The sequence below is a fragment of the Momordica charantia genome (assembly GCF_013281855.1).
Source record: "Momordica charantia cultivar OHB3-1 chromosome 8 unlocalized genomic scaffold, Mcharantia_2.0 BLBB01000008.1, whole genome shotgun sequence".
NCBI lineage: Eukaryota > Viridiplantae > Streptophyta > Magnoliopsida > Cucurbitales > Cucurbitaceae > Momordica > Momordica charantia.
Genome location: NW_028275166.1, coordinates 33,722,141 through 33,742,219, shown reverse-complemented (window position 1 = coordinate 33,742,219; position 20,079 = coordinate 33,722,141). Strand labels below are relative to the sequence as shown.

At 35.0% G+C, this 20,079-nt stretch overlaps 3 protein-coding genes across 4 annotated transcripts; 2 read left to right on the top strand and 1 right to left on the bottom strand.

Annotated features, from left to right (window-relative positions):
• Positions 1 to 693: 693 nt before the first annotated feature.
• Positions 694 to 4,233, top strand: LOC111013055 (arogenate dehydrogenase). Its single transcript, XM_022287412.2, has 3 exons — positions 694 to 1,886; positions 2,351 to 3,333; positions 3,783 to 4,233. Exons 1-2 carry the CDS (start codon positions 802 to 804, stop codon positions 3,306 to 3,308), a joined length of 2,043 nt encoding a protein of 680 aa, XP_022143104.1. The 5' UTR covers positions 694 to 801; the 3' UTR covers positions 3,309 to 3,333; positions 3,783 to 4,233.
• Positions 4,234 to 5,230: 997 nt separating this feature from the next.
• Positions 5,231 to 11,211, top strand: PHT4;5 (phosphate transporter 4;5). Of its 2 annotated transcripts, none has more exons than XR_015792829.1 (15): positions 5,231 to 5,750; positions 6,134 to 6,279; positions 7,092 to 7,191; positions 7,412 to 7,464; positions 7,796 to 7,870; positions 8,386 to 8,466; positions 8,931 to 9,004; positions 9,513 to 9,547; positions 9,645 to 9,760; positions 9,843 to 9,879; positions 10,196 to 10,386; positions 10,460 to 10,528; positions 10,638 to 10,690; positions 10,771 to 10,857; positions 10,960 to 11,012. XR_015792829.1 is itself a non-coding variant. In XM_022287339.2 (15 exons), the coding sequence occupies exons 1-15, from the start codon at positions 5,361 to 5,363 to the stop codon at positions 11,062 to 11,064; spliced, it is 1,590 nt and encodes a 529-aa protein (XP_022143031.1). In that variant the 5' UTR covers positions 5,235 to 5,360; the 3' UTR covers positions 11,065 to 11,211. The 2 variants fall into 2 exon arrangements, 1 of the variants encoding a protein (XP_022143031.1); XM_022287339.2 differs by having other exon boundaries at positions 5,235 to 5,750; positions 10,196 to 10,291; positions 10,387 to 10,528; positions 10,960 to 11,211.
• Positions 11,212 to 11,388: 177 nt separating this feature from the next.
• On the bottom strand, positions 11,389 to 15,092 carry GUS3 (glucuronidase 3). Its single transcript, XM_022287338.2, has 9 exons — positions 14,611 to 15,092; positions 14,214 to 14,250; positions 13,332 to 13,515; positions 13,104 to 13,252; positions 12,722 to 12,952; positions 12,445 to 12,634; positions 12,232 to 12,357; positions 12,021 to 12,120; positions 11,389 to 11,840 (listed from the first exon to the last, which is right to left on the bottom strand). The coding sequence occupies exons 1-9, from the start codon at positions 14,833 to 14,835 to the stop codon at positions 11,469 to 11,471; spliced, it is 1,614 nt and encodes a 537-aa protein (XP_022143030.2). The 5' UTR covers positions 14,836 to 15,092; the 3' UTR covers positions 11,389 to 11,468.
• Between the last annotated feature and the right edge of the window lie 4,987 nt (positions 15,093 to 20,079).

Here is a 20,079-nt window from a genome sequence, read left to right as displayed (position 1 = left end):
CGACTCCGAGTAAAAATCACGGTTACTGATTGCATCTTTGCTGAAATCGTAAATCGCTACGATTTCACCCCTTACTGCATTATTTATGTCATTAGTTTTTAAAATAACATTATTTATAAAAAAAAATTCAACTTAAAAAATAATTTATACCCCATGTGATTGTACTAGAAAACAATAATAATGACTAAAATAGTTGTATTATATATAAAAATAGTTTAATTAAAGAAATAAACATTTTACAAATTTTAAATAAATTAATAATATTACTATTAATATTATATCTATGTTTTATATTTTATTGATTTTTTTGGTGATATCGTGAAAAGATCAATTCAACTCTTATATTCACCTATCGATATGAACATATCTCAATAGTAATTGACATGTATTTTTTTTCTTTGAAGTTGGAGGTTCGATCACTCGTATCTTCAAATTATTGTATACTTAAAAATACACTTATATGGACATTGGACTTGCGCATGTATAGAAATTTCAACGAAAATGTCAGCATGTGAACGAAAATTTAATAATTTGTGAAAGTGTGGAAAACTTACCTAAATTGAATAAATACAAAATAAACTTTCAAGTATATATATATATTTAATTATTTGCTTTATTTTATTCAACAAAATTTTGAAAATGGCCCCACAATTCTGCCGAAAACAAAAAGAGCTATTAAATAAATGGCGAAAAGAGGGAGAGCCACGAAACCGAAGAATCTGATACTTCGCTGCACGTTCTCTCCAAATCTTCGAAACCCGTTTTCTCACGGCGGCGGACCGGACATCGCTTCCTCCATCGATGCTGTCGCCGCCTTCTCTCCGACGTCTCTCCCCGGCCGTCGCTTCCGTGCCTCCTCTCTCCCACCCCCGCCTCCGTCACAACCCTCTTCCCATTCTCCCCTGTCCTCGGTCTTTCTCCAGGCCTCTTCTTCGAGTTCGCGCCATTGATGCTGCTCAGCCTTACGACTACGAATCGAGGATGGCAACTCGTTTTCACAATGCCCAGAAGCTCAAAATCGCCATAATTGGTTTTGGGAACTTCGGTCAATTTCTCGCCAAGACTATTGTTCGTCAAGGTCATACCGTATTGGCTCATTCCCGATCGGACCACTCCGATGCGGCTCGTAAGCTCGGGATTTCGTTCTTTGCGAACCCGGATGACCTTGCGGAAGAGCACCCGGAAGTAATTCTGCTCTGCACGTCGATAATCTCGACCGAGAGTGTTCTCCGATCGTTGCCATTGCAGAGGTTGAAGAGGAATACATTGATAGTGGATGTGCTTTCGGTTAAAGAGTTCCCTAAAAGCTTGTTGATGGAGTTATTGCCTGAGGATTTTGATTTAATTTGTTCGCACCCGATGTTCGGACCCGAAAGCGGCGGGAAAGGGTGGAATGAACTGTTCTTCGTGTACGAGAAGGTTCGAATTGGGTTGGACGAGTCTAGGGTTTCGCGTTGCGAGAAGTTTTTGAGTATCTTCGAGAGGGAGGGATGCAGAATGGTGGAGATGAGCTGCGCTGACCACGATAAATATGCGGCTGGATCGCAATTCATTACGCATACTGTTGGGAGAATTTTGGATATGTTAATGTTGGAGTCTACACCGATTAATACTAAAGGATATGAAAGTTTGCTGGATTTGGTGCAGAATACTGCCGGAGACAGCTTTGATTTATACTACGGGCTGTTTATGTATAATAAGAATGCGTTGGAGATGATGGAGAGGTTGGATTTGGCTTTTGAAGCATTGAAACAACAGCTTTTTGGGCGGTTGCATGATGTGGTGAGGAATCAATTGTTTGGATGTGCTGAGAAATTGCGAACTTGGCCAGAAAATCCTCAAGACGGGGCTTCTCTTGCACTGACAACTTATTCAGAAGCTACCAGGCAAGGTCCCAAAGCCTTTCAGTTCAATGATATTTAGAGTATGCTTTTGTTCCTCGGTTCAACCAAAACTTTTGATGAGTTGGGTGTTGTATATTTGTGCTTTATTTGGTGTGCATTTTTGATATTAAGCCTTTGGGTTTTATTCTTTTTGCGTATGGATTTATGTGCTAATGGTGTGAAAATGTTGAATTTTGATCAGGAGGCTACCCCATAAACAGAAAGAAGGGGATTAATGGTGAGTCAGTAGGAGAGTTAGAGTTAGAAATCCTTTTTTAAGATGGTTAAAATTTTTGAAGTCGCTGGTTGATTCTATCCTCATTGATTTCCTGGATCTTTTGTGATATTTGTATCCTGATTCGTTTGAAGTGTGATTGGTTCATCAAGAGATAAGTAGAGAAAATGTTGTGCTGTTCCTTATAAGTCACGCTTCAGAAGAATAAAATCTCTCTCTATATATATTTCAGGTTTCAGGACTTTTCTCCAACTTATGACTACAAGGCTGCAAAACTTGAGGAAAATCCAAAGCTCAAAATTGCGATTGTTGGATTTGGTAACTTCGGTCAATTTCTTGCCAAAACAATTATAAAACAGGGTCACACTGTGTTAGCCTACTCAAGGTCAGACTACTCAGATGTGGCTGAAGAGTTGGGTGCTTCATTCTTTTCTGATGCGGATGATCTATGTGAAGAACATCCAGAAGTAGTTCTTCTCTGCACTTCCATTCTTTCAACGGAGAAAGTTCTCAGGTCATTACCCTTTCAGAGATTAAAGAGGAATACGTTGTTTGTTGATGTACTTTCAGTGAAAGAATTTCCAAGAAATTTGTTTCTTCAAGTTTTACCCCCAGATTTCGACATCCTATGCACCCATCCCATGTTTGGGCCAGAGAGTGGTAAGAATGGGTGGAATGATCTTTCCTTTGTTTATGATAAGGTACGAGTGGGAAATGAGGAATCAAGAGCATACCGTTGTGACTGCTTTCTTGATATATTTTCAAGCGAAGGGTGTCAAATGGTGGAAATGTCATGCTATGATCACGACCGGCATGCAGCAGGGTCACAGTTCATTACCCATACAATGGGGAGGGTTTTGGAAAAGTTGAATTTGAGCTCTACACCAGTTAACACCAGAGGTTACAAAACCTTGTTGGACTTGGTGGCAAATACTGCTGGAGATAGCTTTGATCTTTACTATGGTCTGTTTATGTACAATGCAAATGCCATGGAGCAACTAGAGAGGTTGGACCTGGCTTTTGAATCATTGAAGAAGCAGCTCTTTGGGCGTTTGCACGGTGTTCTTCGGGAGCAACTTTTTGAGAATACGAAAGACAACTTCATAGACACACGGAAAGTTCCCATGATAGAGCCATACCAGAACGGCACTGCTCTTTTATCCTTACCTGATTCTCGTGAGCTTCATTAGGAGTCAACTTTCCCTTTCACTTCTTGTAAGTAGTACATAAATTTACATAGTTATTTACCAAGAGGTCCATAATTTATATGTGCTTGTTCTCATTGTTCTCTATGCCAATGTGTCTGCACATGACCTTCCAAGTTTTGTTTTTCACTTTCCACTTCATTTTTAGTATTTGGGTTTGTGGGTTCACATCATCAACCCTGATGAAACATCTTCCTTGGTTCAATAGTCTCTTTTCCCTTGCTTCATAATGAGCCACCATGTCACACATTTTCACATGACTTTATGTTTACTCATTGAATGCAGTGTCATATTATAACAATGCAGTCTGCTTAATTTTCTCTGATATTAACTTTAGATCATGTACTCATTTTCCACGACCTTGAAAAAGAAATTATAGTTATTGCAATTGTATTTGGGTGACTTTTCTGAAATTCTTAGAAGTATCTGTCAACCACGATATTTCTTTGCTCATTTTAGGTTTGCTGTTCGCATACGCTTGCTTAAAGCCTTACTACGGAATCAGCCATGTCAGAGGCATGATTGGTGATAAGCAAACTCTTCCAACATCTCCATGGCAGCACGGCTACATTCTCATCCCCAGTCTGGTCAATCTGAAAACAAAAAGATTTGTCTCCAAGGACGCCCCGAAACTGGTATGTACCAATAAAGCCGCTGCAGGGAGAAAGATGAGTAATTAAGGTGCAATCTAGGAACTTTAGGAAAACTAGATCAGTTTGATAGTTTACAAATTGTCATCAGTCATCCTAGATGGAACAAGATAAACTAGAAATCATAGTAGGAATAAGTTTTGATTAGAAATTGAGGAGTTGTGGTTCATTTTTGGATTCTTTCTTCCTCCCTATGGTTGTCTTCAGTAAGATAGAAATTCATGTTGTACCAAATATCTATACAATAATCTTTTACTTCAGATTCCTAGTAAGTTGAGTTCCTTTGACTCTCTTTATTGTTTATGAGATTTTTTTTGCCCTAGTTTTGTAATCTTTCTGAATTCTCTGCCCCTATTTTGATTGTAAATTGCCAGTGGACTATTGAATAATGCCTCGACTAATTGCCCCCTATTTTCTTCTCTTTCTTCTCTTAAAAAGAAAGAGAAGAAAACTAATCGTAAGCATGCATATATAAAATAAGAATCAAATAATAATTGACACTTTAGAACAAATTGCAGTCTTAACTATTGAATATTCCTTGTCTCAAAAAAAGAGAAAAAAAAAAGAACTATTGACCATTCAACTATTTAAACAATCTCTCAGGTTCTTTTTATTTATTTAAAAGTCCATGTAAGTGCGGTAGGGCTCACTTAATCGGATACATGGAATTGAGATCTCTCTCGCATAGCTTAATATCAATAACGTGCTAATGCCACTTAACCGGATACATGGAATTGGTATCTCTCTCGCATAGCTTAATATCGATAACGTGATAATGTGATTAGGATAGAACCATTAAGAAATTTTGAAGTGACGTTATATATTTGGAGGTTAGAATCTAATAATGATGTGGTGCTTGTTGGAGGTGGAGGTCGAGTTGAACTATGTTCAACGCGACATGAGTCTTTCTTCTCCACTTCGTAGATTCGAATTTTTATCTAAGTCTACGTGTTCTCGTGAGAGTGATCGTCTTTCTCTTCCACTTTGCAGGTTTGAATTTCAATTTGAATCTACGTGTTCTCGTGAGAGTGATCCACCTATCATTTTCAATTTTACCCCATAACAAATGTTAATGAACAAAAAAATGAGATGTCCCTTCCTCCAAATTCACAAGAGAAGTATCTTAATCATTAATATAGAAAAAGACACGTAATTTAACTTTAAAATTAAAATTAAAAATATACATATATATGTTCATACTGGTGGGTCCCGTAAGGAATGAGAGAGTGTGGCATTCCACTGGTTCTAAATTCATGGGAGCCTCACAATCTGCAGACTTCCGTGGCCTCACCAGCTTCCTCCCATGGCCGCAACTTCACGCCACGTCTTTCTTTCTTCATCTTCCCCCTAAACACAAAGCCCCATCAAAACTTTACTCAACCCAACAATGGCGAAATTCTCGATTCGGCCACACAACACTCGCTTCTTTCTCTCCCACCCCACTAACCCCCACGCTTCAATTTCCCGCTCAATTCGCGCCACTCCCTCACTTTCTCGCCCGCAACTCCTGCGATTAAGCATCCGGGTTCGCTGTAGCATCAGAGAGAAAGAAAATGTCAAGCGAAACGAGGAGGTTCCCTCTGTGCTCTCGGGCCTCCGTGTCGACGAATCGGAACGAATCGGGTCCATTTCGAAACCCGAGGACGATTCCAGCTCTGGAAATGGAGTTGTTGAGGTGGGTTCCGATGCGAATTGGCCGCCGTGGAAGAATGTTCCCGAGAGGTATAAATTGATCGGCACCACGGCGCTTGCCTTCGTTATCTGCAACATGGACAAGGTCGGTCCTCTGTTACTCTTAACTTTTAATTTGATCGAACAAAATGTTGTTGGATTTCAATTTTTCGCCGCGATTTTCTGTTTGTTGGTAAAATTAGGATCTGGGAAAGGCGTTTGTGGGATTTATTTAGCTTGTTATTGTGTTACTGGGTAGGTGATGTTAAACCACTGTTAAACCCAAAAGCTTAACTTGATGCCTACGAGTTTCGATAAATTTAACTTTTTATTTGTATTTTAAATATTACCCTTCAATTGTAGGCTTATAACTTAGAAGTTAAAAAGATAACACAGAAAGAAACGAAATCACAGGAGTTCAAACATAAGACTTTAAGGTGGTGTCAGGGTAAATTTAATCTAATCAATCTTTTATTATTCTTTTAACAGGTGAATCTAAGCGTTGCTATAATTCCAATGTCGCACCAGTTTGGGTGGAATTCTTCGGTGGCTGGGTTGGTTCAGTCATCTTTCTTCTGGGGTTATGCTTTGAGCCAGTTGCCTGGTGGGTGGCTTGCCAAGATATTTGGTGGGAGGTCAGTTTTCATTTTCCGAGATCAATATTAGTCGGTCTATCATTTCTTTGGTAAACCTTGTAGTTTAAAAAACCTTCGTAGAGCAGAGTTTGAAAGTTAAATACAATTGTTTCAAGTTGGTTTACAGTGACAGTGAATAAGCTTTCTTCTTCATATAAAAAACCTTTGTAGAGCAGATTTTAATGGGTTTCCTGTCCTAACAATAGAATCTGAGCAAGAAATTTTGAAACTTCTGGTCAAAATGACTCGTCTCTTAACCCTTTTATCTTGATTTTTGTATTTTGAAAATTAAGTATAATAAATCCACCATATTTTTTTTTCCTCAAAAAATAGATTTTCACTTTTTAAAATATGGTTATAATTTTAAAAATAGTTTTAATTATGAAGAAAAATATTAGTAAATAAGCACCACCAAAACTGCAAATGTTATCAAATAGGTCTTTTGATGTTTATCTTGAATCTTAATATTTGGGTTGGTGTTTGTCGAAAGTCTCCTGATGTCCTGGTTGCTCCCTGGTTATCTTGAGCACCAAGTATGCTTCAATTCTCGTCATGATTGAACCATGTCCTGCCATACTGCCCCTTAACTTGTTTTACCTGCCATTCTCTGTTATATCATGTACTGCCAGTAAATGCCAATAGAAATCTAAATCCGACTGTTTGTAGAAAAGCAGCAGCTTTAGCACCATTCACTGCCTTCATTATCAGTAGCTTTCTTTATTGGAATGCTATGTGCACTCTTAACAATTTCAGTAGATCGTACAATAAGCTGATGGACAGGGTCATACTTATTGGTGACCTCTTTTTATCAGAAAAGTTCTGGAAATCGGAGTACTGACTTGGTCACTAGCCACCGCTCTCGTTCCATTTCTTGCTGGATATATGCCTGGATTAATATTATCCAGAATTTTGGTGAGTGAGAACACTCGTATGAGTAAAACACTTCCTGTGGTTTCTCTCTCTGTTTTGTTCTTGGCCAAGGCCTTGAAGTTTGCAACTTATTGTGGTGGGTCGATTTACTTGCATATTCTGTTTGGTTAAAAATCATCCCCCATGCTTTTCATTCTTGAAATTTGATTAGTAGTTAACCACTTATAACTTACCTGGAATTCACCTGGCCTTTGGAATATAGGTTGGCATCGGAGAAGGGGTTTCGCCATCGGCTGCAACTGACCTTATTGCGAGGCAGGATTAACTTCCTCAATTATTGATGAACATTTTAATCAGTTGTATTTTCTTATTCTCATTTTTCTTGGATTATTCTAAACGTTCATATTATTTTATACAGTATTCTTCTAATCAGTTATTAAATTTAACCAGGGTAGTAGTATTGTTGTTCCTTGATCTTTTTTATAAATTCCATTTTATGAATGGCCGAAATTCTAATCAGTTATTAGATTTAATTAGGGTAGTAGTATTATACTCCCTTTATTTTAGTTTAGTCTTTGGATGTCTCTAAACTTTCATCATGTATGAATACATTCAACTTATTCGACATTTTGATTGCTACATGTAGGTCAATCCCTCTGCAGGAACGCTCACGGGCAGTTGCATTTGTTTTTGGTGGGCTGAGTGTAGGAAGCGTTTCAGGGTATGTTCTATGTAGGAAAGAATGTGATTATGTGAATCTATGTCTCTTGATCCGACTTAACATAGACCATATTTGTATTTGCCTAATAATCCTTATTGTTGAGGAAGCTCCGGTTATTTAAGTGAGAAGTTTTCATGAGGAGTTGAATGTGAGATATGGATTAAAAAGAATATTTTTACAGTTCATTGAAGACAACTTGGACTTTACTGAGAATAACCCTGGAAATTAAGGGCATGTTTAATAAAGTGGATCAAATGGATTGGTATTTGGTTAGTCTGTTTTTGAAAATGAAATTTGAATGTCTCAATCCAATTTGGTTAGTCTGTTTCTGATTTTTAGATTTGAAATCTGATAACTTTGAAAACAGGGGGTTAGGTTTTAAGAAAGTATATCACGGACAAAATAGACTAATTTTGATTTATGTAGCATGTAACTCAGGAATATAGTTTCATGTTATCTCCAGTGGTTTCTTTGCAGTCATATATTAATAAATTGATTTCTTTGTTTTTTGGCAGCCTACTTTTGGCTCCTTCTCTAATCCAAAATTTAGGTTGGGAATCAGTGTTCTACATTTTTGGCATTCTGGGTATAGCCTGGTAAGTTGATGCACCAGTTATCATCTTTTCTTATGTCACTCCTACATTAAGTTATTAGGAAGAACTTATTCTTTTTCCATGGGGGTATTTATGATTTGGTTCTGGTTTTTTCCAAATCAATAACTGATTAATGGTATTTTAGGCCTTGTTTAATAAACATTTCATCTTTGTAAACTATGCTTGATTGCTTACAATTTCTTGGTATATTTTACCTTAAAAATACATTTGCGTTCCTATCCAAATTCAAAAAAAAAAAGCTTCAGAAATAACTTTTTTAGTATTGAAAACTTTTGCTAGATTTTGAAAACGTTTTTAAAAAGTAGGTAGCAAAACAGAATTACATTGGGTACACTATTGCTTACCGGCTTAATTTTCGAAAACAGAAAACTAAAAACAAAATGGTTATCAAATGAGTCTTTAGTTATTTTTGAAAACTGGTTAGAGATTATTGTGGTTGAAGCTAGGTTTGCAGGATTCCAGTTCCTGGATGGACAAGGACCAGCATCATCAACTGCAATCCCAGTTAAATCCAATTCAGGTGAGCATTATTTGTATTTTGTTAACAATAAAAGTTTGGTTAAAATACTATTTTGGTCCCTGTACTTTTAGCCTTAGTTCATTTTAGTCCCTGTACTTTGAAAATGTTCATTTTGGTATTTGTACTTTTAAAAAGTGATCATTTTAGTTCCTCTTTATAAGATTTTGACACAAATTTTACACATAACGAAAACAATTTAGTATAAAGTAATGTTTACATTGTAAGAAATATATTGATTATAATGTGGTGTTGAAATTATGATAGAAAAATGAGATTTAAAATAAAATGAAATGTCCAAAATGATCACTGTTTAAAAGTACAGGGACCAAAATGAACATTTTCAAAATACAGGGACCAAAATGAACCAAAGTAGAAAGTACAGGGACCAAAATGAATATTTTAAAAGTATAAGGACTAAATTGAACAAGAGCTCAAAGTATAGGGACCAAACTAGTATGCTAACCTAAAAGTTTTTTAATACATTAATTAATTAATTATATTTGTGTAGCATCCAAACTCAAACATCTACCTGCCGCCCTCAAGGTACACCATCGCTATCCACCACCTTATCTCTTAATATTTATTAAAAAAATATTTGATTATAAAAAAATTAATAAAGAAAAAAATTGAGTGTGTGTAGGAAGTACCATGGAAGGCGTTTATGGAGTATCCACCATTATGGGCAATGATATACACTCATTTCTGTGGGAGTTGGGGTCACTATACCTGTCTCTCTTGGCTTCCTACTTATTTTAGGTATTTCCCTTCTTACTTCTTCTTCCTCCTGTTCTTCTTCCATTAATGGTGGCATTCCCTTCTCATATTTCTTCATTTTCAGCGAGGAGTTGAACCTTAATTTGACTGAAGCTGCTTGGGTACGCTCTCTCTTTACGTCTCTATTTTATTTTTACTTTCATTACCCTTCTCCTATCATCATCATCACCACCATCTATCTCTATGCGTCTATGTCTATGTCTACCCAACACTAGAATTATAAATCAATCAAATACTATACTGTACTTACAATTACAACACTTACTATATATTTATCCAGAAAATGAAGAATAGACTGAAAATGTAAAAAACAATAATGAACTTCTTCCATCTTTGTTTCAACATTTATTACTCGATTGCAACTGCATTATGTGAAGATCTAGCCTTCTTAAAACTCCTAGAAACCATTCAATTCAGGTTTCCATCCTTCCGCCCCTGGCTTCAATTTTTGTAACCAGCATTGCAGCACAGTTGGCTGATAACTTGATTACCAACGGTGTCGATACCACGACGGTAGTAAAAGAAAACTCCAAAAATTTAATTTCAAGAAGAATTCCCTTCATAATTTGTTTGACCCCCTTCTGGTTCTCCTCTTATTATTATTGTAGGTAAGAAAGATTTGCCAAACCATTGCCTTTGTGTCCCCAGCAGTTTGCATGACTTTGTCCTCTGTTGATTTAGGATTGCCACCTTGGGAGGTTGTAGGAATTTTAACCACTGGCTTGGCCCTATCAAGTTTTGCACTGTCCGGTACAGTTTCATGACAATACTTCTTTGGTTCTTGAATTATTTTCCTCAAAGTTAGATTAAATTTCCTATTTCCCATCTGAGTATCAAGATAATTATCTGCTTTCTGCAGGACTTTACTGTACTCATCAAGATATGTCACCTGAATATGCAAGTGTCCTTTTGGTATGTAATCTTCACAAAGATCCCGATGCACATCAATCATGGTTTATCTTAGCCATTCTCACCTTAAAAATTCTCCACAGGGCATTACGAATACTGTCGGAGCAATACCGGGTATTATAGGAGTTGCTCTCACTGGCTTTCTTCTTGATTCAACTCATTCCTGGAGTGTAAGTTAGCACCTACCTTTTTATCTTTACGAATTGGTACATTTCAACCATACTCTCCGATTTTGTTGTGCATCTTCAAAATTTTCCATTTGTGATGTGTAGATCTCACTGTTTGCCCCGTCAATCTTCTTCTACTTGACCGGGACAATCATTTGGTTGGTCTTCGCCAGCAGTAAACCTCAATCCTTTTCGAAGAACGAAGAATGAATTGTGTTGAATACAATAGGAATGCTTCCATCACGTCATTGGTATAGCCATTGACTACATTTTACATATTCAAGTTCTTCAGTTGTATATTTATAGTGAACACATAACATGTATATTCCCCAATAGAGCATCATTCATTATCATTTAGATATTTTGTTTTCTAACCATTTTTAATCAGAGTAATCCTGCTAAAAGTCGCAAATATTCTGGAAAATTTGTATGCTCGCCTTATCTCACTATCAACTGATCAATTATCTGTTGGTAAATGTTATCGATTCAAAGAGACTCTTACTCCATATTTGTTGTTCACCTTGAAAAAAAGAATGAACCAAAAATTACAATTGTTTCCTTTTATTAGAAAATCACAAATCTGGAACTGATTTTCAGTTCCATGCGGTTGCCATCTATCTGCAAGCAGGGAGAACAATATTTGGTATGTGAATGAATACAATTGAGAAGGGATTCACCATTATTGGTTCAGATGAATTTACATACTGAGGTTCCAATGAAGGTATGTTCCCTGCTGAATTTACAGACAAAATCTTTCCGTTTAGCAGCACAGTTTGACTATGTAGGTTACCATCCTTGGCTGTTAAATGATATTCCTCTCTGAAGGCTTCGCTTCCGAAACCATGAGGTCGAGGTAGCTGAATAACCTTTGGTTTATGGTTATAGGATCTGTGTCTATGGTGCGACCCTTGGGTTCTGTTGAATGTGATCCCAGCACGTACTGTTGTGTTGCTATCTAGGTTGAGCAATAGTAATGTGATTCCTTTCTGTAAATTAAGAGTTAGATCAGAGTATGGAAACTGGTGGCATTTTTTTCATTTTCGAGTTTCAGCTTTCGGTTTTGTGTGTGTGTGTTATTGTTTTGTACTGTTTCAGAGACAAATAAGAAATAGGAAGAAAAACCAAATATTTATAGAAGGATTATCATGGTCTGCACTTCAACTTACAGATTGCTTAGAACAGTGTGCATAGGCTCGTATTTTCTTCATCCCGACGAAGCTTGTGGCCAGTACGTTTCTTCCCATCAAGCGATGCCATAGGAGTGCACTGAAATGAAGAAAGAAAAAGAAAAGGAAGGAATGAAGTGTATAAGGTCAGAAATATTGGTTCCAATGGAAGCTACTTAGGTTCAATTGAGCTATTTCTATAATCTTTCACCTGTAGTAGTCTGGATTTGGTTCAAAAGTAGTTGTGTTTAGTAAACCATAGTTTCCACCGATCAATGTTTGCCTGCAGTACGTTTTCGTGTCGAAAGCAGCTGACATACCTAGCTGATCCAAGTACCTGAATACAGTACACACACATAAGAGTGCTATTTACAATGGTCCAAAAAGAACCATATATGAATGTTTTCTCAGAGTCAGGAATTACCAGAAACTAAAAACGAATGCATTTGTGACCAGATTATGGCCACTGTTGTACGCTCCTCCAGCTTCGCCAACCCATGGTTTAGCTGAAGTTGGAGAGCTTTTAAGGATCTCATGAAGCCTGTAAAATGTATCGACCATCCCATCGAGATAGGACGGGTCGAGAATCCTTTCTACAAGATGCTCATCAACTCCTGTCAACAAGTAAAAGCTCCAGTCTGAACCCATATTCTGAAAATTGGTAATAAGGCGAAGGGTCTGGTCAATGGAAGGGAAAATACCTGGTCCAAGATTGTATATATGGTGTGTGATAACATCTGCAGATTGAGTTGTTTTGTCAATGAAATCTTTGAACCAATTTTCGTCAAAAAATCCTCCAGGTGCTATGATTAACGGCTTCGGTTCGATACCCTGATAGATACTTCGGACCATGTTCTGAAGAGCATATGTATCAGAAGCGTACTGATCTGCTGAAATTCTTGTTCCAACTCCATTTCCACTCAATTCATTTCCTGAGCATAAAGAAATGGATGATCAATCATACTTTAGAACAGAAGAATCCTCATGGACTTTCAAATATGAGAAACAAAGTCAATGGGGGATAAAATTGCAAACAGTTCAAGTTTGCAAAGTATAGAGAGAGCCCTGTAGTACAGTTCTTACCGAGCTCCCAACCATGGATTGTGTAGTTCTTCTTGACAGTATAACGAATGAAAGATTCAGCGTTTGTATAGTTCCAAGCTCCAATGGCAGACCCATCTGATGCAATTCTTCGTCCCGTGAGAGCGTTTAACCCGAAGATAATCTTAGCTCTGCAGGAAATTACGCAACTTAGCATTCAAACTTTCAAGGAATCTGACTTCAAGAGCAAAATGGGATGAGATTCATTACCCTCCCTTCTTGAAGAAGTCATTAAGTTGATCCCATCTATAAGTGGGCAAGCAACCTTGACTGAAACCAAATAACTCTGAGGTGTTTCTGGAAAAAGAAATGCAGGGTTGCTGGTGATCTTCAGTATCATATATGAGCTTATCTTGCAAACTACCGCCCAATCTGAGCTTAAGGGGTTTAAATTCTGCATCGTTCATGAACAGGTGTTAGATTTAGTTTACAAATTTGAATATATAGAGATTAGAGAAGACTTGGGAGATAGTTTGGCTCATAGTCGTACATGAATTTTATCAAAAAATAGTTGTACGAGACACATAAGATACAACGTGGACATGACAATGACACATTTATTGAAATATACATTTTTTTAAGTATATGCATTTTTATTCCATAAAGAAATTTAAAGTCAATAAGCTTGTGCATTTTTATGCTTAAAAACATGAGTTTGATGTATTTTCCTCTCAAAATTTATTATTTTGTCCTATATTATTATTTATGCTTATTTCTTATGCTCAACAAATTTTAGATACATGCATAACACGAGTTGGATCCATATTCACTTTGTACAATTAGCATTTCTTATGCTCAACAAATTTTAGATACATGCATAACACGAGTTGGATCCATATTCACTTTGTACAATTAGCATGTGACACACCTCTATTGAACTAACAAGTGTCCGATTCGTGTCAAATAAGTGTTCGAGTGTCCAACACAAACACGATACTCAAAATGAAGTGTTTATGCTCCTTATCAATTGAGTTATACTTGGATTTAACAAACACATATTACTCAAACTTAACCTTTCTAAACCCGAACCTCGTAAATCAAGACTCATTAACACTGTGACCCAAACAGTCTATGAGCTAAAGGAATTCAAACCTTTGACTGCATTTAATAGAATGTTGTTGTCCAGGTCCTGCAATTAAGAATAGGGAACGATTTAAATATCTAGGTACAGCCCTCAGATAGATTATAGGAAAGCATATTTAATAGCTGAGACCTTATAAGAATTAATTGTTTAAGATTTAATAGAACCCAGCAGAAAGGCAATAAATAATAGCTAAAATGCATAATTGAAGAGTGAGATGTGTGCAAAAGAAAGATCCAAAGGAATTTCTACTTTACTTATGCAATAAATACTCAAAAACCCATAAAGCAAACTTGAAGAAAAAGTTCAAATAATGAAAACCCAGATGCCAAAATCCATTAGCATTATCAAGAACACATCACTGGCCATAAATGTTGAAATCTGAAAGTGCTTTTCAAGAGAACTTACCAGATTCAGCAGAGAAGCTCGGCCCCAGCTACAGGTTCCATAATCGCATTTCTCAGGAGGCCACCAATCGAGAGTAGCACACACAAAATCTTCATCAATACCTGCAATGGCGGATTTGCCATCGATTAAAACCCTCCCTCTCACACACCCATCATCTTCCTCCACGCCCTTCGAGCTCACAGACGCAAAACAGAAGAAGAAACAGACCCAGAAACAAAAACCCATTTCCTTAAACTTTCTCAAATGGCGAAAGATCTGAATCTCCTTATAAAAACCACAGGGGAAGCCATGGAAGTCGATTACAGAGCTGGGGCCATTAATAAAGGCAGAAGACAGAGTGTAGCGAAAGGAAGAATATACAGTGGTGAAAACTGAAAAAAAAAATACTATACCAGTCTTGGAAACTAAGAAATGTGGGTTTGAAATGCTGTGCAATTGAAATTTGAATGGACCATTTAACAATTTCAATGTTGGATCTGCATTAAAGAAATGGCAGAAAAGGGAGCCCTTCTGTTTTTAACCACTTGAAGATTATTGTAAGTGGACCCTGATTGGCCTTTTCCTTCCTTTTTTTTTTTTTTTTTTTGGTTGATGGAGAGATTTGGAAGAATGCTTAGGAAACAGGCATTGTCTAAGGAAGGGTTTTAGTAGCCATTTGGTAGTCATTTACAAGCTGGCCTTGGTGGCTTTGTCTTCAACTAATTCCTCCATTTTTCTCTTCACTGTCCAAATTTCAACTCTCAAAAATTTGAACTAATCCCAATACTAATTTCAATGAAAGCTTTCATTTTCTATGCTTGGATTTGACCCAATGAGTTGAAATCAACCTCAAATGGGTGAAATTGGTATTCTTAATTAGTTAAGTTTTGGTCTTTTGAGCTTTTTTTTTTTTTTTTTTTGTTCAACAACATATATGGTCGGAGTTACGACCTCTTGATTGATAATATATGTGAGCTATGTTCAAGTTGGTGAGTGTTTCTTTTACCTACTCGATTTTGTGGTTAGATTCTAGTAATTTTGTAGTTGTGCTTTTATATTTATGTGGTTTGATTTTGAGTAATTTTTTGGATGATCTATTTGGATTGGTTCAAATCTTAATCATCCCATGTTATCTTTTTCTTCCTCTAAACAATAATCTCAAAATTTTAGTAGATAACTGCAAACCCATTAAGAGAGAAAAAGGCATTGCCATGATATTGCACTTGAAAAAAGACAATTGACAACTGAAACTACACTTTTTTGCACAAAACAAAAGTTTCAAAAGAGACAATTTTCTGAACTTAAAACCTACGAATAATGGAGTTTATCAATTCCTTCTATTTATATAGAAAAACCAAAACCATCACACTCAAACCGATAAAGAAATTCAGATTTTTAGAGCAACAAATTCAAGATTTTTTTAGATGTTTATCGATCAGTACTGATCTTTTGCTGACAATTCAAATAAAGAAAAGAGATATTTCTTTTGTTTTTTTTTTAAACTAAAAAACTGCAAATTTCTACAGCACTTAAGTATTGTTCAACAAACAAACTCTCTCTAGTGTTCTTGATTTTCATTTTTAGGGTTTGAATTGGATTCTCACCTTAAGAACAAAAGATATTTTATTCAATTGGGTTAGGGTTTTTGGATTAGATTGTGACCTTAGACCAGATATTTTGAGCCATGAACCACCATCCAACCAAAAAGAAAAAAGTTAATCACTTGAATGTCACTGTTCAAATTAGGGGGAAGAAAGAGAAAAAAAAAAAGGCTTTTTTAGAAGAAAGGTTGCAGAATAATTGAAGAAAGTAGCCAAACATGTGATTTTTTGTATAAATTATGATCAAAGGGACCAACTTGAACAACTACACAAATTTAAAAAAGTATTATTTTTTCCCTTTTTTGGTGAACCAAGCAATCAGGTTTTTTTTTTTAATGGAAGGATCAAAGTTCACTCCTGTCTCAAGATCAAGAGCTTGGGGCATTAAAATATGTAATATAAAAGTATGGTATTTTATTGACCACAAAGTTTTAAAAAATTTGCATGGAGCCCTAAAGTTTGTTTGATTAAAATATTAAACTTTGAAATCCATTTGGGGAAATCATATTGACCATCAAATAGTAGTTTATTTAGCAGTAAATTATTTGTTAATTCATTGCCAAAAGAAAATAATAATAATTACCCTAATGAAATCTCAATACCCATGTGGAATGGTGGGTTGATTTAGTTTGGGGCATATTCCATCTAGGGTTTTATTGTAAATAAAAAAGAGAAAAAAAAAGGAAATTATAACCCATTTAATTATCTTTTCTTTTCTGTTTTTAAAAATTGAACTTAATATTATTTTCAATCCAGGTTTTAAATGTTGATGTCGATGAAAATGTCGAGTTCTCAATTTAATGGAAATATCGATAAAGTATCTATGTCAATGGATATTTCTGTAAAAGTTAGAAAAATTAAAAAATCGTAAAAAATATTTAAATTAACAGATATACATTTTCCTATTTATAAACTAGTTAAAATAATTAATATTAATATATATATATAGTGGCATTTTGTTGATATTTTTCATATTTTGTCGATTTTATTGTAGTAGGATGGAAATGTTGATTTACCCCTCATGTAACCCATGAAAACATGAATATGTCGATGGAAATGTCGACATGTCAATGAATATTTAGAATCATGCTTCCAGCCCGATTTTGAAGGTCAACAAAAAAAAAGTAGTTTTCGATTTTTTATTTTTAAAATTTAGTTAAGAATCCAAATATGTTTCGAGAGATGTTTGTACAAAAACAAGCCTAATTTTTAAAAAGTAAAAAGTAAAAACGAAATAGTCATCAAAGGACACCTAAATTTTTTACGATTTCATAGGTAATCTCTCTCAACCAACTATTATGGTGATAATTGTAAGAGATAGGGTGGGTGACCTAACTCCATTGGATAAGAAGATGGGTCAAGATCTCTCTTTCTCACACCTAATTCTCTCTAACTTTTCAAAATTCCTTCAAGCTACTCCACTCTTAAAACATACTCCAAAAACCATGGATAATCTTTCGAATAATAGTAATTTAACTCTTTTAAGATATCGATATATGGTTGATACTTAAAAGGCTACTGATTTTCTAGAGACACAACTTTAACGAGATTACAGATATCAAAAATAGTAAATTGACTCGATTGATAAGATCCCACACGAAAACATCTCTTTTTTTTGCCCATGTTTACATGTAATTGATCTGATATATCCTTTGTACGAACTCCATTTTCGAGTTATTTAAATGTCACAATATAAATTCAATTAATGTCATGTATGATGTATGTACTATGTACCTTATTTATTAGGAGATAGGGCCAACATGGCATTTATAATCAAGGAGTGGCAAACATGTCCTATCTTTAACACATTGGCTTGCCTCTATTTTCCCCATTGAAGTCTTTGTACAAAATTTCTCCTTTGGCCCTTCTTTTTTCTTCATGAAATCTCATTTTTAAAACTTTGATATTCACTTATTGGAATGATTTATAAAAATGCATTCTAATATCTCTCGAATTCTTGATTTTCTATAAATTTCTCAACTTTAGCTCTTCGTCCATAACTTTACTAAGTCATTTTCCTCCATTTTTATTGTCTATTCATAAATGAAATGTTCTTAGACATTTTCGTTCCTGCAGAACCATTTATATCTATATGTATTAGGTTCTCGATTCGTAGATCTCTTGATTTGAGAAATGAAAATAAGATGATCAATTCAGTTCTTATCGTGTATATTTCATTATAGCCCTCGGATAATTTTGGATTCCATTTTTCGTTTTGTCATGGCCAATAGTTGAATTTTCCACTACCAAAGGTGAGTGGGGGATGGTGATAGCGCTGGCAAAAAGCAAAAGCAAAAGTGATATAGCGATATAGAACTAAACTTAGTGTCTCTAGTGGGAACGAACCCCACTTGAAATTGAGAGATCCACCACTCGTTTGGCCCTTAATAACAAATAGATATTTTCACTTTTCAAGTAGGAAAATGCATTAAAAAAACTCCACGATTCGCATCGATCCAATTTAACTCATATAATTTGAGTTGTGTTATAAATTTGTTTTGAGTCGGATTGAGTTCAACATGTGGAAAATGGAAATCGAACTCACAGCTTTTTTATTGGAGATATATACCGATTACCGCTAAGCTATATTTGACTTATGGGTTTAGTTGGTTTCATGGTTCATCTAAAATAAATTTGGATGGGATCTAACAAACTCAAACTTATCATTAATTTCTAAATCATTTCTTTTACTTACTATAAAATTATATATAGATACATTTATTTTATTCAATAATTTTTTAATGAATTATTTATTTAGAACAACTTTTTAAGAGTTTGGAGGATAATTTTTCAACATATAAATAAATATTGATTTACGGATTTTTATTACATATTAGAAAATATGTATATAAATGTTTAATATATTAATATTTATTTTTTTCTTGTTATACAATATGAATGACGGACTCAAATAATCCGAATTAACTCAACCCAAATATTTTATAGTTGAGTTTATTATTTAATAAAAATTATTTGAATTGAATAAATTTAGAACTCGAACAATTTGGTTAGGTCTAAAAAGTACTTCAATCCAATCCAACCAAATTCTTAGAGATCGTCAAAATTTTCCAACCTTTTTCTTTCTTTTGAGGTAAAACTTGGACTTCTCTCCCTTGTGTATGTGGTTTTTTTTTTTTTTTTGTTAAATTAAAAGCTCGTACTCTAGAGAGTAGTGTGTGAGCTTGTGTATTTGAAAAAGATTTTCATAAATCCTTTAATTCTTAAGGTTAAAGTTTGTAATAAGATCTTTTTTTTTTTCCTGTTAAAGATCAAGATCAACAATTTTGCGCTAAAGCAAACATAGTTTAGCTATTGACAAGATATTGACTTCTTCAATTTGAGGTCAAAGGTTTAAATCTCATCTTATATTTTTATTCCATGTACTAAAAGAAATTTGTTGTAGTTGTGATGTGAAAATCTCATTTTGGAACTCAATACTTGTTTGGTTGCTCTAGTTTAGAAAATATGAGTATAGGCTAACATTATTTCGGATGAACATGAACTCACACATATGCTGGATCCCGACACATGTAGAATAAGTCACGTGTATTATTCGTTAAGATTAACAACAACTTATAATGATACAGCATGTGGCATATGTATTATTCATTAAGATTAACTACAAACTTATAATGATATGGCACGAATCGACAAATTAGATATAAATAAGAAAAGGTAAGCTTAAAAAAAATCAATATAAGGTCAAGTGGAATACATTTTAAATCATTTTTATTCTACCCAAATACTTTTATTTTATCTTTGTGTCACTCATCATGTCATATCAAATCATCACTTATAAGTCTAATATTATTATTATTGACAGCATTGACTTAGTAGAAGTTTAACAAATAGTTAATGGTTTAAAATTTAGATACTAAAGAGATAAAAG